The following is a 14,020-nucleotide window of genomic DNA, read 5'->3' on the forward strand; positions in this document are numbered from 1 at the left end:
CCCAAAGAATCTTGTACAATGCACACTTATTGGTATAGGCCTCTGGGAGTTACTTTGGGGAAAATATACTTTGAAATCAAATAAGCCCATACATTACAATCTTCCAAATATTGTTGTTGTGTTATTTTTAGTTCCTGGAGTTTGTATATATCCAGTATCCTCTTTAGGTTATGTCAGTCACTTTACACTCATTCTCATAATGGAAAACGTCTGATATAATGTATCATAAAAGACTTTAGAAACACAATATAGTGTCATTTAAAAAAAAAGAAAAGTCAAGTTTTATTTCTACCCTCAGCCAGGCAAAAACACTGACCTGATTATAATCTCACTAATAATACAGAAGGGTCAAATACCACTTCGTTTCTTTACTACAGGACTCCAAGTAACAATGCAAGTCCACTCATACTATAATTATTGATAAAATAATAAAACATTTCACATACTCGAGCCCTACAAATGCTCCTTCTTTTAAACAATATCAAATCCTTTTTCAAACACAGAGATCAATTCTATCCCTCATTATTTAGAACAATTGCACCTGTCCAACAGAAAATTTTAGAATGTTTTTAGGACGTTTTTAGGATGTTTTAAGGATGTTTTAAAGATGTTTGAATCATGTATGGTATGTTTTTAATCAGTTTTTAATGTGTATTTTATATCATATTTTTATACTGTTTGTTTTATACTTTGAATGGTTTTAGTTTTTGTAAACCACCCAAGGAGCTTTGGCTGTTGGGTGGTATAAAAATGCAATAAATAAATAAATAAAGCACTGGCTTCCTTTTTGTTAAATATATATTTTGTATATATGAATTTCATTCATGTTCAAGAGATTTTTCCCTTCAGCAGTATTAGCAGCTCTTTATTGTTTTTGTTACAGTGCAACCAACAGTAATTCACACTGATATGTACGTCAATAGCATTGGTCCGGTGAATGCTATCAATATGGTATGTAACATTTGTTCATAATTTTCACCAGATTTATATTGTACATTATTATGCCACTGTTGAATGCCAATACATGTTTACAGACAACATATATACATTGGCTTCGATCCAGAGACACGCTGGCAGAAATACATGGGCAGAAGATGACTTTCTTGCCCCTCCTCCCCCACCAGCCTCACCAAGCACCCTGATTGGGAGGTGCTGACAAGGAAGTGGTGGTCACCCAAAATTGGGTGGATACACCTTCCCTGAGAAGTGAACTTTAATTAATCCCATCTTCTATCTGAAATCAACGTGTTCAATATTTACATGGTATAATTCATGTAACTAACCTGGAGGTTTGCTGGCTATATAAATATGTCAGAATTACCTTCTCTTTAAACACCACTAAACATTTAATTCCTCATTTAACGCTGAACATCCTCCATCAGTAATATTCCTTTTAGTTTAAATATCTTAACATGGTACATCTCTGTGCATTTAAATCATAGCATTCACATTTTGGTAGCCCAAATAAGAATAATGGAAACACCACATAGGCAGCTTGATCCACAAACCAGTTAAGCTAAAATATTATGATTTATAACCCAATGTTGAGATTGTATTTTTCTGTACCACAACGTCAGTGTTTAGGAACTTTTCTGTTCCCTATAGCTTTTAAATATTGAGTTTGTTCTGACTCTATACTGTTAGCTTCACCCTACCCAGTGCCTGTTTACACTTCCCTGTGCCTGTTTGCATTCTCTTTCCCTCCTTATTGTTTACTACAACTTTATTAGATTGTAAGCCTATGCGGCAGGGTCTTGCTATTTACTGTGTAATCTGTACAGCACCATGTACATTGATGGTGCTATATAAATAAATAAATAAATAAATAAATAAATAATAATAATAATAATAATAATAGGGAAAGTGGGAAAACAGCATAATCCACAGTGTCTTTAATTACTGCATTAAGCTAGCATTGCAGAAATGCAACAACAGTGCCAGATGTAGACACATCAGCTTAAAATCAGGAGCCTGGTTGTACTGTGGATCAGGCTACTAATATAAGTTGTTTGTCCTCTTCTCTGAAATGTCCATAAAAGCTTTGTCAAGCAAGACTGCAAGATTTTGAAAGTGATACCTGCCCGAGGTCTTACAGAGCTTTGTTTGATATATTTCATTAACACTGCAGGAATATACAATAGATATATTTTTTGCCCAAACCTGGTATGACAGACGACTAAGATTCAACAGCACTATAAAAGTGCTGAGGTTGAACAGCAACATGGTTGGGAAGATCTGGATACCTGACACATTCTTCCGAAACTCAAAAAAAGCAGATGCTCATTGGATAACAACACCTAATCGGATGCTTCGGATCTGGAACGATGGCAGAGTACTATATACGTTAAGGTACTTCTACCAATATACTTTTGACCAATATACTTACTATGTATGTCCAAGATGAATGAAAAAAAGTATCTTATACAACATGGCTACTGGGGAGGTGATGGTCGCCAAAAATTGGGTTGATGCACCTTTCATGAGCAGAAGTGAACTGTTATCCTTTAATTAATCCCATCCTTTATCTGAGATCAGATACAGCTCCGCCTCCTCCTCTGCCCAAGCTGCACGCTCTGGCCTGGAGGTTACCAGGGGCTTTGGAAGGGTTGGGAGAGGAATCCTCTTGTTATCCCCAATTTCTGATTGGTGATAACAAGGGGATTCCCCTGGAAGAGTGGTCAGCTCCTGCAAGCATCAGATGAATGAAGCCAGACTGAGCAGTTTCACTTGCCCTGAATCCTTTCCCCAATGGGAGAAGTCCTATATGTAGGGAAGTCCTGCGTGTAGTGAAGCCAGTTCCCAGCTAATGCACTGGGTCAATTATCCACTCAATGCACCATCCAGGAACACATGATGTCGGGGTGTGTGTGACCCTGCCCCCTTGATGTCATTTGGCTTATGGAGGGCTATGTGGGTGGAGGCAATCCTGGGCCCTACCTGATTTTACTTGCCCACCCTGCTATACAGTGACTGTAAGTTTGACTTCTCGAATAAACAACAACATATGTGAAACAGAGCCAGTGTGATGTAATGAATAGAATATCAGACTTGGATCAGAGAAAGGCATATTCCAATCTGCACTGGAGCATCACTGAGTGGCCTTGGGCCAATCACTATATCCTAGCCTAACCAACTTTACAAGGCTATTATGAGGATAAAGTCTGTGTGTGTTGGGTGGGTGAGTGGGAGATATACACTGCCTTGAGCTCCTTTGAGGAAAGGGAGGATCTAAATGTAATTTTAAAAAATGAATAAGATAAGGAAGGATATCATCTCAGTTCTTTTTTCAGAGTCAGTGTTCCCAGTGCATGGGGGGAAAGCCTTTTTTGAGCCTTGTCCATAGAATAAAGATGAGCACATTTAGGGTACCCTAGCACAACCTTTGCTCCTTCTCTCCATGCTCCACCGGAAGCTGTGAAACTCTAGACATAACTGGGGTCATGAAAGCATATGGCCCAGATGGTATTTAGCAACTGCAGCAGAAGCCATCATGGCAGTACCAGCTTGAGGATAGGGTACATGAGCTTGTGACTGTTGCAATGGCTCTCGATGGCCATAGCCCATGTTGTCAATTGTTGTACATCTGCTGGGCCATATAGCTAATCACAAGTCATTGCTTGGGTTTGCAGTGCCTCAACACAGCTTTCTGCAGTGCTGAATGGTTTTGGATTGGGGACCTTGGAACAAAATGGTTCAAAACTAGACAAGGTTCACTCCAACCTTGTCTGGTTTTGAACCAATATAACTATTGTGGCTTCCCTGAAGGGAGCTGACAACTCTATCACAACTCCCTCTAAGAACTACATTTCCCAAGAGAGCCATGGAGGATAGTCAAGTCAACTTAACCGATGCAGCAGTCACACTTAAAGGAATATGGGTTGGGGGGTGGGGGTGGAGGTGGAGGAATGGCAGGGTCATGCAAGGTGTGGCATGTTTTAAGGACCCCATTAACAGGATCCCTTGGGTAGGAAATTTATATATTTAACCTGTAATGCTATTAGTGACAAAAGTAGGATTAGTGACACAAGAAGGGACAGGAGATTGGGTTGGTAATTTACTTCACATCTTACTCAAGACACATAAAAGAAAGTTTAGAAGGAACTGGGACAATATAGGTTCAGCATATTCTCTGAGGTTACATACTCAGTATGTTCCTAGCTACAAACTTCAAACTTTTAGAGCTACTGTATGAACATTGCAACTGATTTGTAATCCACCTGGAGAATATTAGTTATTGGACAGATTAGAAATGAAATGAATGAGCAAATAAACTGATTATAGAAATAATGTTAATATTTGTTTCTTCTTAGGTTGACGATAGATGCTGAGTGTCAGCTACAGCTGCACAACTTCCCAATGGATGAACATTCTTGTCCACTGGCGTTTTCAAGCTGTAAGTAGTAAACTCAAAACAATGCACTGCTTTTGGAAAAAAAGAAAAGAAAAATATAACATTTAAACTAATTTGATCAGCAAATATACTGTACTCAGACAAAGTAAGGCTGTAGTCTTATGGTCCCTGGGAGAGCATCCCAGGGGCCATAGGATTTTTCGGATCTCCCCCAACTTCACCTGCATCTAAGCCAGCCTTCTGCAACCTGTTGTCCTCCAGGTGGGTTGGATTAAAACTCCCATCATCCCCAGCCAGCATGGAGAATGGGAATTGTGGTCCAACATATCTGGAGGGCATCAGTTGGGAAGGCTGAGCTATATGTAATTTAGTAAATGAGAGGTTAAGAAGAGATGACTGCAGATTGATTCTAGTGAGAAGAGATGCTGCTGTGACAGAAGAAGTTAACAACCTAGAGCTTGTTTCTATTTCTTTGATTCCTTAACCTTTCTCTAATCTCAGGGTGATTATGCATGGGGTTATCTGATATACAGTGGGGTAGTCAATGCTAGTAGTTGGAGACATAGGTGACCAGTAAAGCATTTATCGGTGTAAGTGCTCCACATGTGACCCATCACATTTAAGTGCAGAAAGGCACTGCAGCAGTCTTCCCCAACCAGGGGCCCACCATATGTCTTGGACTACAATTTCCATCACCCCAACCAGCATGAATGGGGATGGTAGGGGTTGTAGCCCAACATGCCTAGAGAGCCCCCCAGTTGGGGCAGGCTGCATTAACAGAAATAGTTCATCATGGTGTTGAGGTGGTGTGTGCGTGTGTGAACCTGGCTGCTTTCATCTTAAGCAATTTTTTGGCAGCAATTCAGTGCTGTGGGAACTGAAAGAGATAGGATGCAAGTATGCCTTTCCATGGCTGTTTGGAACTGCAGGGTACCTTTCAGAAGACTTTGCTCCACCTGCATTTCAGATGAGTGCAATAATCAATGTGCCATGAGAGGAAATCATGTGACTTCAGCTATAGTGAGTGTCATTCATGCCCATGTGGCTGAAGGAAAGTAACAGCGCATAGAGGAAAATATTGATGGAATTGTGATCTCCGTTGTTTTGAAGATGGCTACCCAAAGGAAGAAATTATCTACATGTGGAAGCGCAGTTCAGTGGAAGTGGGAGATACTAGGTCCTGGAGGCTCTATCAGTTCTCATTTATTGGGCTCAGAAATACAACTGAAGTGGTGCCAACAACTTCAGGTAGGTGAAGCTGTAACACTTGAATCATCTCTCTACTTCATAAAGGATCCTATGAAACACTGAAGTGGGAAGAGGTCAATACTGTGCTTGCTATCTAACTGAAACACACTAGCCCTGCTTACACATTAGCCCTTGAACATGGGAGGAATAACAATGGGGAAAGAGCATGGGGGTGAACACACTAGACCCACCCCACAACAATCCATTCGACTCCACCCCGACCTGTATGAATTTAGCATGATGGTCCAAAAGGGGCTTCTGTGAACACACTAAGTAGCCTCCATGTCATCAGGAACTCCACTGTGGGTTGTGGACTCCCAACAGAGCGGAAGCATTCCCTATATACACCAGTTGCTGGGGAACATGGGCAGATGGGTGCTGTTGCATTCCATATCCGTTTGTGGGTTCCCCACAGGCAGCTGTTGGCCACTGTGAACAGAATGCTGGACTAGATCGAGCCTTGGTGTGATCCAGCATGGTTCATCTTCTTTGGGGTGTTCATGTTCACCCCAAAATGCATATGCTTTATCTTCAGATCTTCACACTAAACACACAAAGATGTGGGTGGATAGGGACAACATGCATGGGGATGTTGGTGTGTGTGTGTGTGTGTGTGTGTGTGTGTGTGTGTGTGACGGTAGGGTATGTGACCCCATGCTCTGTCTCCACTTTTAGCCCTCTTTTAGTTCAGGATAGTGCCTACTAGCATAAGCTTTGTAGGGTATTTACATTGCTGGGCTGTACTATTTTAAGCTTCAGATGCTCCCTCCTCACATAAAAAGTAGCAAATCTAGCAAAGCCTACAGTGTAATTTTGTATTTACAGGGATGCTTTTTTATTGGGCAGCATTCAAACAGTTTGAATTGAAACAACAGTTTGAATTGAAAAAGTCCAGCAAGAGATACATGCTATAAAGGTTCATGGTGTAGCCCTAAGGACTGTGCCCTAAGGAGGAAAAGATAAAATTGTTGCTCAATGCTTCTGATTGTTTAGTACTCGGACCCCTCCATCTGGAAAACCCTTGAATACAGCTGGCTGCAGGCCAGATGAACAGGGCTAACCAGAAGTAGATTCTTGGTTGTGCCTGCTCTTTCAACAATGACAACAAATGCTTTTTCAAACTGCAAGATAAAAGGGATTTTAGGCAGACTTTTTATGTGACTCAGTATCACAACTCCATTTCTAATATGCTTCTGGAGCTGTAGTGTTCCATTTTGCCTTTGCCTTGGGGTCAGCAGTAAATGGAGCCATCTAGGACTAAATTGGTGATTGCTTCTCTGTGCTAGATGAGAGATATTTCTTATAGTTACATCTTTTCCTTCCGCCTATTTGTGTCACCCTCCATGTACACATGTAGCAGAATCTGTAATGACAAAAGATTAGTGAGTCAGAGAAACAGCAGCGTTACCTCGTTGCTGAACTTGGGAAGAAACACACAAATTAGGGTCACAGAAAGGATTGCCTGGCTGGAGATCAGTGACTAAATCTGGAGGATGTTGCGTAATTATCATCTTTTATGGGCCAACGATCTGTTGTCTTTGAATTCATATTTTAAAATAGTACTGGGAAGGGAAAAGAAGAGATTGTGCCCATACATGTTTAGTACTTCTGTTTGTTACTGTATTAAAAAGCATGTTGTTGCACTGAGAAAGCTTTACTCTAAATTCCACTGCTCTTATTTGAAGCAGCTAAAATATGTCAGTGACTAGGGGAATGAGTCAAAGCAGCAATAACTTTTGCTCATGTCATTGCTTGAACGTTTGCATAGGATCCCACCTGTTGGAGAGAAAAGCCTTCTACTTGTGTGTTACATTCCACAACAGTGCCACCTCCAGGATTGGAGGGGTGGGGGCAAGCCATCATTGGAAGTTTCACTTGAACTGGGAAGAGGCAGGGGTGCACCAATGAAGAATGTATTCATACTGTCTCTGATGTTCTTGGGGGCATGGTGAGACTAGGACCATGGGGGTTGTGACACCTTTGCCAGGATTGGTACCCCAGAAATATGAGGGGCAAGTGAAATGTTTATGGTTGAAGGAAGTGATTACAGAGAGAGGATATTTAAGTGAAATGGCTGAAAATACATGACCTTGGGGCCTTCTGCAGTCATTAAGGACTTGTTTTTTTTCCTTTTACCTCCTTTATGGGGAAGGATGGATTGGTAAATTTGGAACTTTCCTAATCATTTCCTACAGTGTAAAGGATCAAAAGGAAACAAAGCCCTCAATGTAGTCTCACGACCTGGACAAATAAGCAACTATGTAAAAGAATGGCTTGTATAAAAAGAGCTTCTTAGTTCTGCTTTTATTCCAGTAAGGTTGATGGAAAATCTCACAGGGACTTTAGTAAGAGCTGTATTCCATCCAACATACAATGTTCTTGTATTTATTGGCTTCCATCATCTGCTTCCTCTCTTTCTGCTAACGGAGTTGGGTTTTGTTTTTGTTTTGCTATTAAGGAAAAATCAGTACATTTTGAAAAAGCTACAAGCTTCAGTTCCTTTGTTTCCGAGCTTTCTGTAGATACATAGTTTTGGTGAATCAATTTTATGAGGTTCTGTGCAACATTAAAAGAGAGTGTTCATTGAATGAAAACGATCCATTCACATTAAGCTAGCATGGCCTTCCTCAGGGACCATTAATCTCATTTCAGAAACCACAGTAGTGGTCTAACAGTGCCGATGTAATTGAAAGATCATATTTGTTATTAATGCACTCATGCACACTGTCCCCGTCCACTTATTTAAACAAATAAAGTGATCAATATTAATTGTGCATCTGTACATGGTAAAAGCTCACTTTAGCCAAGATTTCTCAAAAGTAACAAGGGACACTTTCCAAAGATGACCTAGTCCTGATCAATTTAGCCCACTGGGGATATACAGCAAACCTCAGAAGACTTGCAGGGTCATCTACCCTGTCCACACCATTTTTTCCTCTGGAAAACAGCCACTTGAGCTTATCTCAGATTCAAAGGACCCTACATAGAAACATGAATCAGGTAAAGAGGCCAATCATATCACGAAAAGCAATTGAGGGCAGCATGCCTTAACTTTTTGTGCAACCTGAACGCTCCCTGCGGTCAAACAGAATGCAGTGGAAAACAGTGTTTTATTGTCACATTGGAACTGCATTATGGCTGCCAAGTTACCTATTCATGTAGCCAGAATGCTTGGAATTATTATCCCAGTTTGGTGTGGTTGCCTTTGGTGGGCAACTGTGCTCTGAAATGAATAGCTCTGCAGCTTGCAATAAAAGCTCAAAACTGACTCACACACAAACACTCCCATTTCATTGATTTATGGACTAAACTGGTAATCTGTGTCTCCCTCAGATGCCATCTGCCACTTTTACAGGGCTGCTAACTGGAGAGATTTTATTCCACATGTAATTTCACTGTGTTCTGGAGATGGACAAATCAATCATATATGAAGATGGTGGTGTAAGGCTTATTACTTGAGATTTACAAGACTGATTTTGCTCAGTTTTGTTTTAAACAGAAGCTTGAGCAGTCCAGAAAATTTTGAAAGTTCGAAGAAGTTCAAAGCTTGAGCTTCAATAGCCAAACAGTATGATTCTGCACCCTGGCCAGGAGCCTGAAGCAATCAGGGAACTACAGTTCGTCAAAGCTCTATGCCACACAGCCATACAGGGAGAAAAACATAAAGGCAGGGATGGTAGAAAGGTTTTGTGAGACAAGCTTGCTCTTGAAGTAGCCACATTGGCAGGAAGGATGGTGGTAGAGGCAGCTGCGAACACTCTGAGGCAGTGGTGATGGAGGAAAAGAAGTGGCCCTAGGAAAAGCTGGGTTATAAAACGTGGGGGAAGAGGGAAGCCCGAGGGGAAGAAGCAAATGTCATTCAGTGGTGATGGGTGTGAGGAAATGAATTTCCAAAGTTCTCAGTTGCGTTGAAGAAAAGTATTCTTCATACAGCTTCTGGCGGACTGTCATAGTGGGAGTCAAGGAACAGTATGTTTTGCCCTCAGACTACTAGCACCCATGGGGACAAGGGCTTTACACTGATATATTATAAACAAACATATCAAACCAGTAACAAAATCTCAAAATTAATTTTAATGGGTATGACTGCAATCCTACCTGGAAGTAGGCTCCATTTAAATCAGTGGGGATTACTTCTGACTTCATAGGTTCAAGATGTAAAATACATCTTGACCTTCGGCCAAGCTGCAATGAAACCTTTAGCTTTTAATTAGAAATGCAATCAATCTCAAAAAGACACACTATTATTTGAATTGCTAGTATGAAGGAAGGACCCGTCAAAGAAAACGAAAGGTCCAGTCTTTGCTTAATTATTTTATGCATTCTCTGACTTCCTCTATGCTAATCTATCACGAACAATAGTAACACTTGAAAGCCTCCTTATCAGCTCATTCACTTACCAGAGCAAGGAGGATCCATCAATTACTCTCCGACTGTTGCAGATCACATCATCGCTCCTGCTGTCAAAATGGTCCCAGAGATGTACTTTCCGGTATTCCCCTTCAAGTACCCTGCTGATCTTAAGGATGTATGCATACACTATTCCCACCACCCAACCCCAGAAATCAAATATTGGTTTTGCTTCCCATATGCTCAAATATAGCACATTTTAATGCTAGCCACCCATCCCCAATATTACATGTTCCTTGTATGTACTTAATTTCCCACCAATTTGAGAGAGGTACAGCTAGAATTGCATTCCTTTACCCACTTACCTGGAAGTAACTCAGTGGAACGTACTTCTGAGTAGACTTGTATAAGGGTGCACACTAGGTTTTTCTATGTGCCAGTGGAAATATAAGAAGCATGAACAGAATTTATTAATTTTAGTGCAGATAAGTGGTATCAGTGTTGGTTATTTGGTTGCAAAAAAGAGACCAATTTTGGTTATTGCCAAACTGTACTTGAGTGGATTCAAAATATATTAGTTCTGCTCCATATCAAGACTCCTTATTCCTGTCGAGGGCTCCAGAAAAATGAATGATACTGCCTTGTCGATTTTGTGATACTACCTTATCAAAAGCATACCTGAGTCAGTGTTATTAATAGAAGAGCTTGACGTAGTGAACCAAGTGGTAGTGTTCTTATAAAATTAAAGTTTGAAGGCCCAGGAAAGGGACTGACTTCCCCAGAAAACATCAAAACAGCCTGCCCCCCTTCTTCAACCAATGGCTACTATGTTTATTTTTTTCTTGTTTTCCTGACCCTGTAGCATGTGGCTTAAATCGCTTGCATCAGTCATCTGGAAGTATTTGCTCTGCTGTCATGGTTATGTAGTGCACTGAACAGAAGAGCATCAGAAGAGCCCTGATCAATCAGATCAAGGGTTCATCTAGTCCATACAGACCATCTAGACCACACAGTGGTCAACCAGCTGCCTGTGCAAAGCCCACAAGTTGCAGACAAGTACAATAGCACCCCCCTGGTGGTGTTCCAAGCAACTGGCATACCACTTCTGATACTGGAGGTAATATATAGCCATCATGACTAGCAGTGATTGATAGCCTTATCCTCATTAATGTGTCCAAACCCCTTTTAAAACCATTCAAAGTGGTGGCCATCACTACATCCTCTGGTAACAAATTCCATAGTTTAATTATGCACTGTGTGATTGCTATCACGATGCTCACACTCTAGTATGGATTACACAAGGTGATAGGTGGTGCCTATGGTCAAGATTATGTTTTTGTCCCACTGCTATGATTTTCTATCCAGCAATAGTATTTGTTGTACAAACCTCTGTAAATAACAATGGCAACAGTCTCATTAAAAGATTGCTGTGTCTGTGTATTTTTTCATGTTTTTAAATTCTGCATATTGTTTTTAATATTTTAATCTTTGTAAACTGCCAAGAGAGCTTTGTCTATGGAGCGGGATAGAAAAGTAATAATAAATACTAACTCTAAGATCACTCCCTTTCCCCTCTCCTGTTCTCTGACAGTTTTAGCCTTTTTGCTGCCATTTGACTGCCATGTTGCACATAAACCTATCATGCTGGCTTTAAAGCATATCACTGTGTGATCATTAGGGGGCTCTAGGAATAAGATTGCTTCTGCACTAGCTATTTTCTCTGGAACTGATATAATTTGTTCAATCAGTTATTAAGGAGAATCTAGATCAGGGATGGGGAATGTATGACCCTCCAGATGTTGTTGGCCTATAGTACCCATCATCCCTCACCATTGGCTATGGTGGCTGGGGCTGATGGGAGTTGCAGTCTAACAATATCTGGAGGGTTACACCTTCCCCATCTCTGGTCTAGAAGATGATGCTGTCAAATCACTGGATTCCAGTGTTTCCGTTGTTGTTGTTGTTGTTTTAAAACCTGGTTTGTGGTGTATTTTTTCTAGCTTTGAATGTAATTGCAACATCAGCCTGTCTAGGATGGATTGGCAAAGCCCTATTGTAGCCTATCCAAACTTCAGAAATTTAGGGCTTCCTCTCCTATTAGCCCCAGGCAGCATGGCCAATGGTCAGGCAAGGTGGGATTTGTAGTCCCAAATGTCAGCAGGGCATCCGATTGGGCAGACTTCTCAAATGTGAGAGCAGTGGCTGGTGACAACCTGCCTTTCAGCATTGTTTACTCTGCACTTCCTTGTTGTACTGCCATTACGTGTCCAATGTGGTCCCTTCTCCAGTAGTGAGTGTCATGCATTTTGCTTTCCTAATCTCGTTTTGCTACATTAACCATATACAACCTAATTCAAATAAAAGGTTTTCTTTCTTTTTTCTTTTTAAATATTCTTTGCTTTTGCTGAACTGCAGTTGTACTGATAAAAATGACACAAAAGAAATAATAATTGTTCCGACTTAGGGTGGCCACTTAAGAATAGGCAAAAAGGAGGAAATGTATCACCCAGAAAAGAGGACAAAAAGGAACAACAATTTGCAAAAAATGAATGTGAAATGAATTAATAAATGCACATACTGATTTATATGTGAAGATGGAAATGTATAAATAATTATTATGATTTAATTATTTACTTTATATACTTTATATAGAATTATAGTACATTCAAGCATAGTGTTGAAGACTGTGACCAGGGTGACCTGTGTGCCTTGCTCAGTCTACTGTCCCGATGCTGTTGATGAGCAACTTCAAGGTTCAACTCTTCCTTCTGATGGTTTATTGTCATTCAGTTGGACTTGGACTGACAGCCGTTCAAATAAAGGATACCTTCAGAATAGAGGATAGTCCTCTGGCAGCCATTCAAGTGGAGGATTTTCCTCTGTAAAAGAGGACACATGGCCAACCTACGCAGACTGCAAATAGGAAACAAGTAATTAAAGGGCCTATTTCCGTAACCGTGGCATATGGGAAAGGACAGGAAATAGCTGATTAAAGAGCTGGTTTCAATTATGTCAGAAGAAGAACAGTTGGTCTTGCAACCAACCAGAAGGAAGCAACTCTTGGATTTAATCCTAAATGGTGTCACCCAGGACCTAGTATGAGATGTGAATGCAATAAATAAATAAATAATAAGCAGATTTTTTTTTTAAAAAAACACACTATACCAAACAAAGACCACACATTTAATAACTGAATGAAAGTTACTTCTGAAACAACATATGATCTTGCCCGTGGGGATGGGGAGGTATTCTAGGTTTAGGAGGAATATAGTGTTACATTGTGGAAGCACTGTTAATTCTACTTCCAGCTGATTGTGGAAGAGCAATACCTCAGCAGTGCTAAATGGCCCTTGCATGGAAATGACCTAAGTGAAAAAGAGCAGGGAGGCAGGGGAAAAAAGAAAGAAAACACAGTTCTAAGGTGCTGCTACACAAAAAGTAAGTGAAAGGGAAATTGTTCTACTTATATTACACTCATTCAAACATTTATCCAATCTTTAGAAGTAGGGTGACCATATGAAAAGGAGGACAGGGCTCCTGCAGGTTTAACTGTTGTGATGAAGAGGGAATTTCATCAGGTGCTGCCTGCGTACAAATGACACCTGCTGAAATTCCCTTTTCTGTTAAGGATACAAGAGCTGTGTCCTCCTTTCCATATGGTCGCCCTAGTAAAAACAATGTTTTTCTATACTGAGGAAGGTGGTGATATATATATATATATATATATATATATATATATATATATATATACACACACACACACACACACACACACACACACACATACATACATACACATACATATACATATATTCATTCACGTCAGAAGTTTTTGTTCTCCCCTCCCACCCCACTTTGACATTCAAAACAAGAAGAGGTAATAAGCAGGAAGTAGCCAAATATATAAGAAAACCTAAGGCTGCAGTCCTACACAGATTTGTCTGGGAATAACTCCAGTTGAACTCAATGGAGCTTACTTCCACCCCAAATGATAATAATAATATCCAGCAAAATAAAAGCTTAAGGAAGATCTTAAAATGCAATGCACGTATAATCAATACTGAATATTGT

At 40.4% G+C, this 14,020-nt stretch overlaps 1 protein-coding gene across 2 annotated transcripts in view; it reads left to right on the forward strand.

Moving 5' to 3' along the window:
- GABRG2 (gamma-aminobutyric acid type A receptor subunit gamma2) overlaps positions 1-14,020 on the forward strand; it is a 91,216-nt gene that overhangs the window by 35,262 nt on the left and 41,934 nt on the right. For both annotated transcript variants that reach the window (XM_063120555.1, XM_063120556.1), the window contains exons 3-6: positions 884-951; positions 2,129-2,349; positions 4,311-4,393; positions 5,462-5,599. In XM_063120555.1, coding sequence (XP_062976625.1) covers positions 884-951; positions 2,129-2,349; positions 4,311-4,393; positions 5,462-5,599 — 510 coding nt within the window. The remainder of the gene's footprint in view (positions 1-883; positions 952-2,128; positions 2,350-4,310; positions 4,394-5,461; positions 5,600-14,020) is intronic.

The sequence above is a fragment of the Elgaria multicarinata genome, chromosome 3 (assembly GCF_023053635.1).
Source record: "Elgaria multicarinata webbii isolate HBS135686 ecotype San Diego chromosome 3, rElgMul1.1.pri, whole genome shotgun sequence".
In the NCBI taxonomy this organism is placed as follows: domain Eukaryota; kingdom Metazoa; phylum Chordata; class Lepidosauria; order Squamata; family Anguidae; genus Elgaria; species Elgaria multicarinata.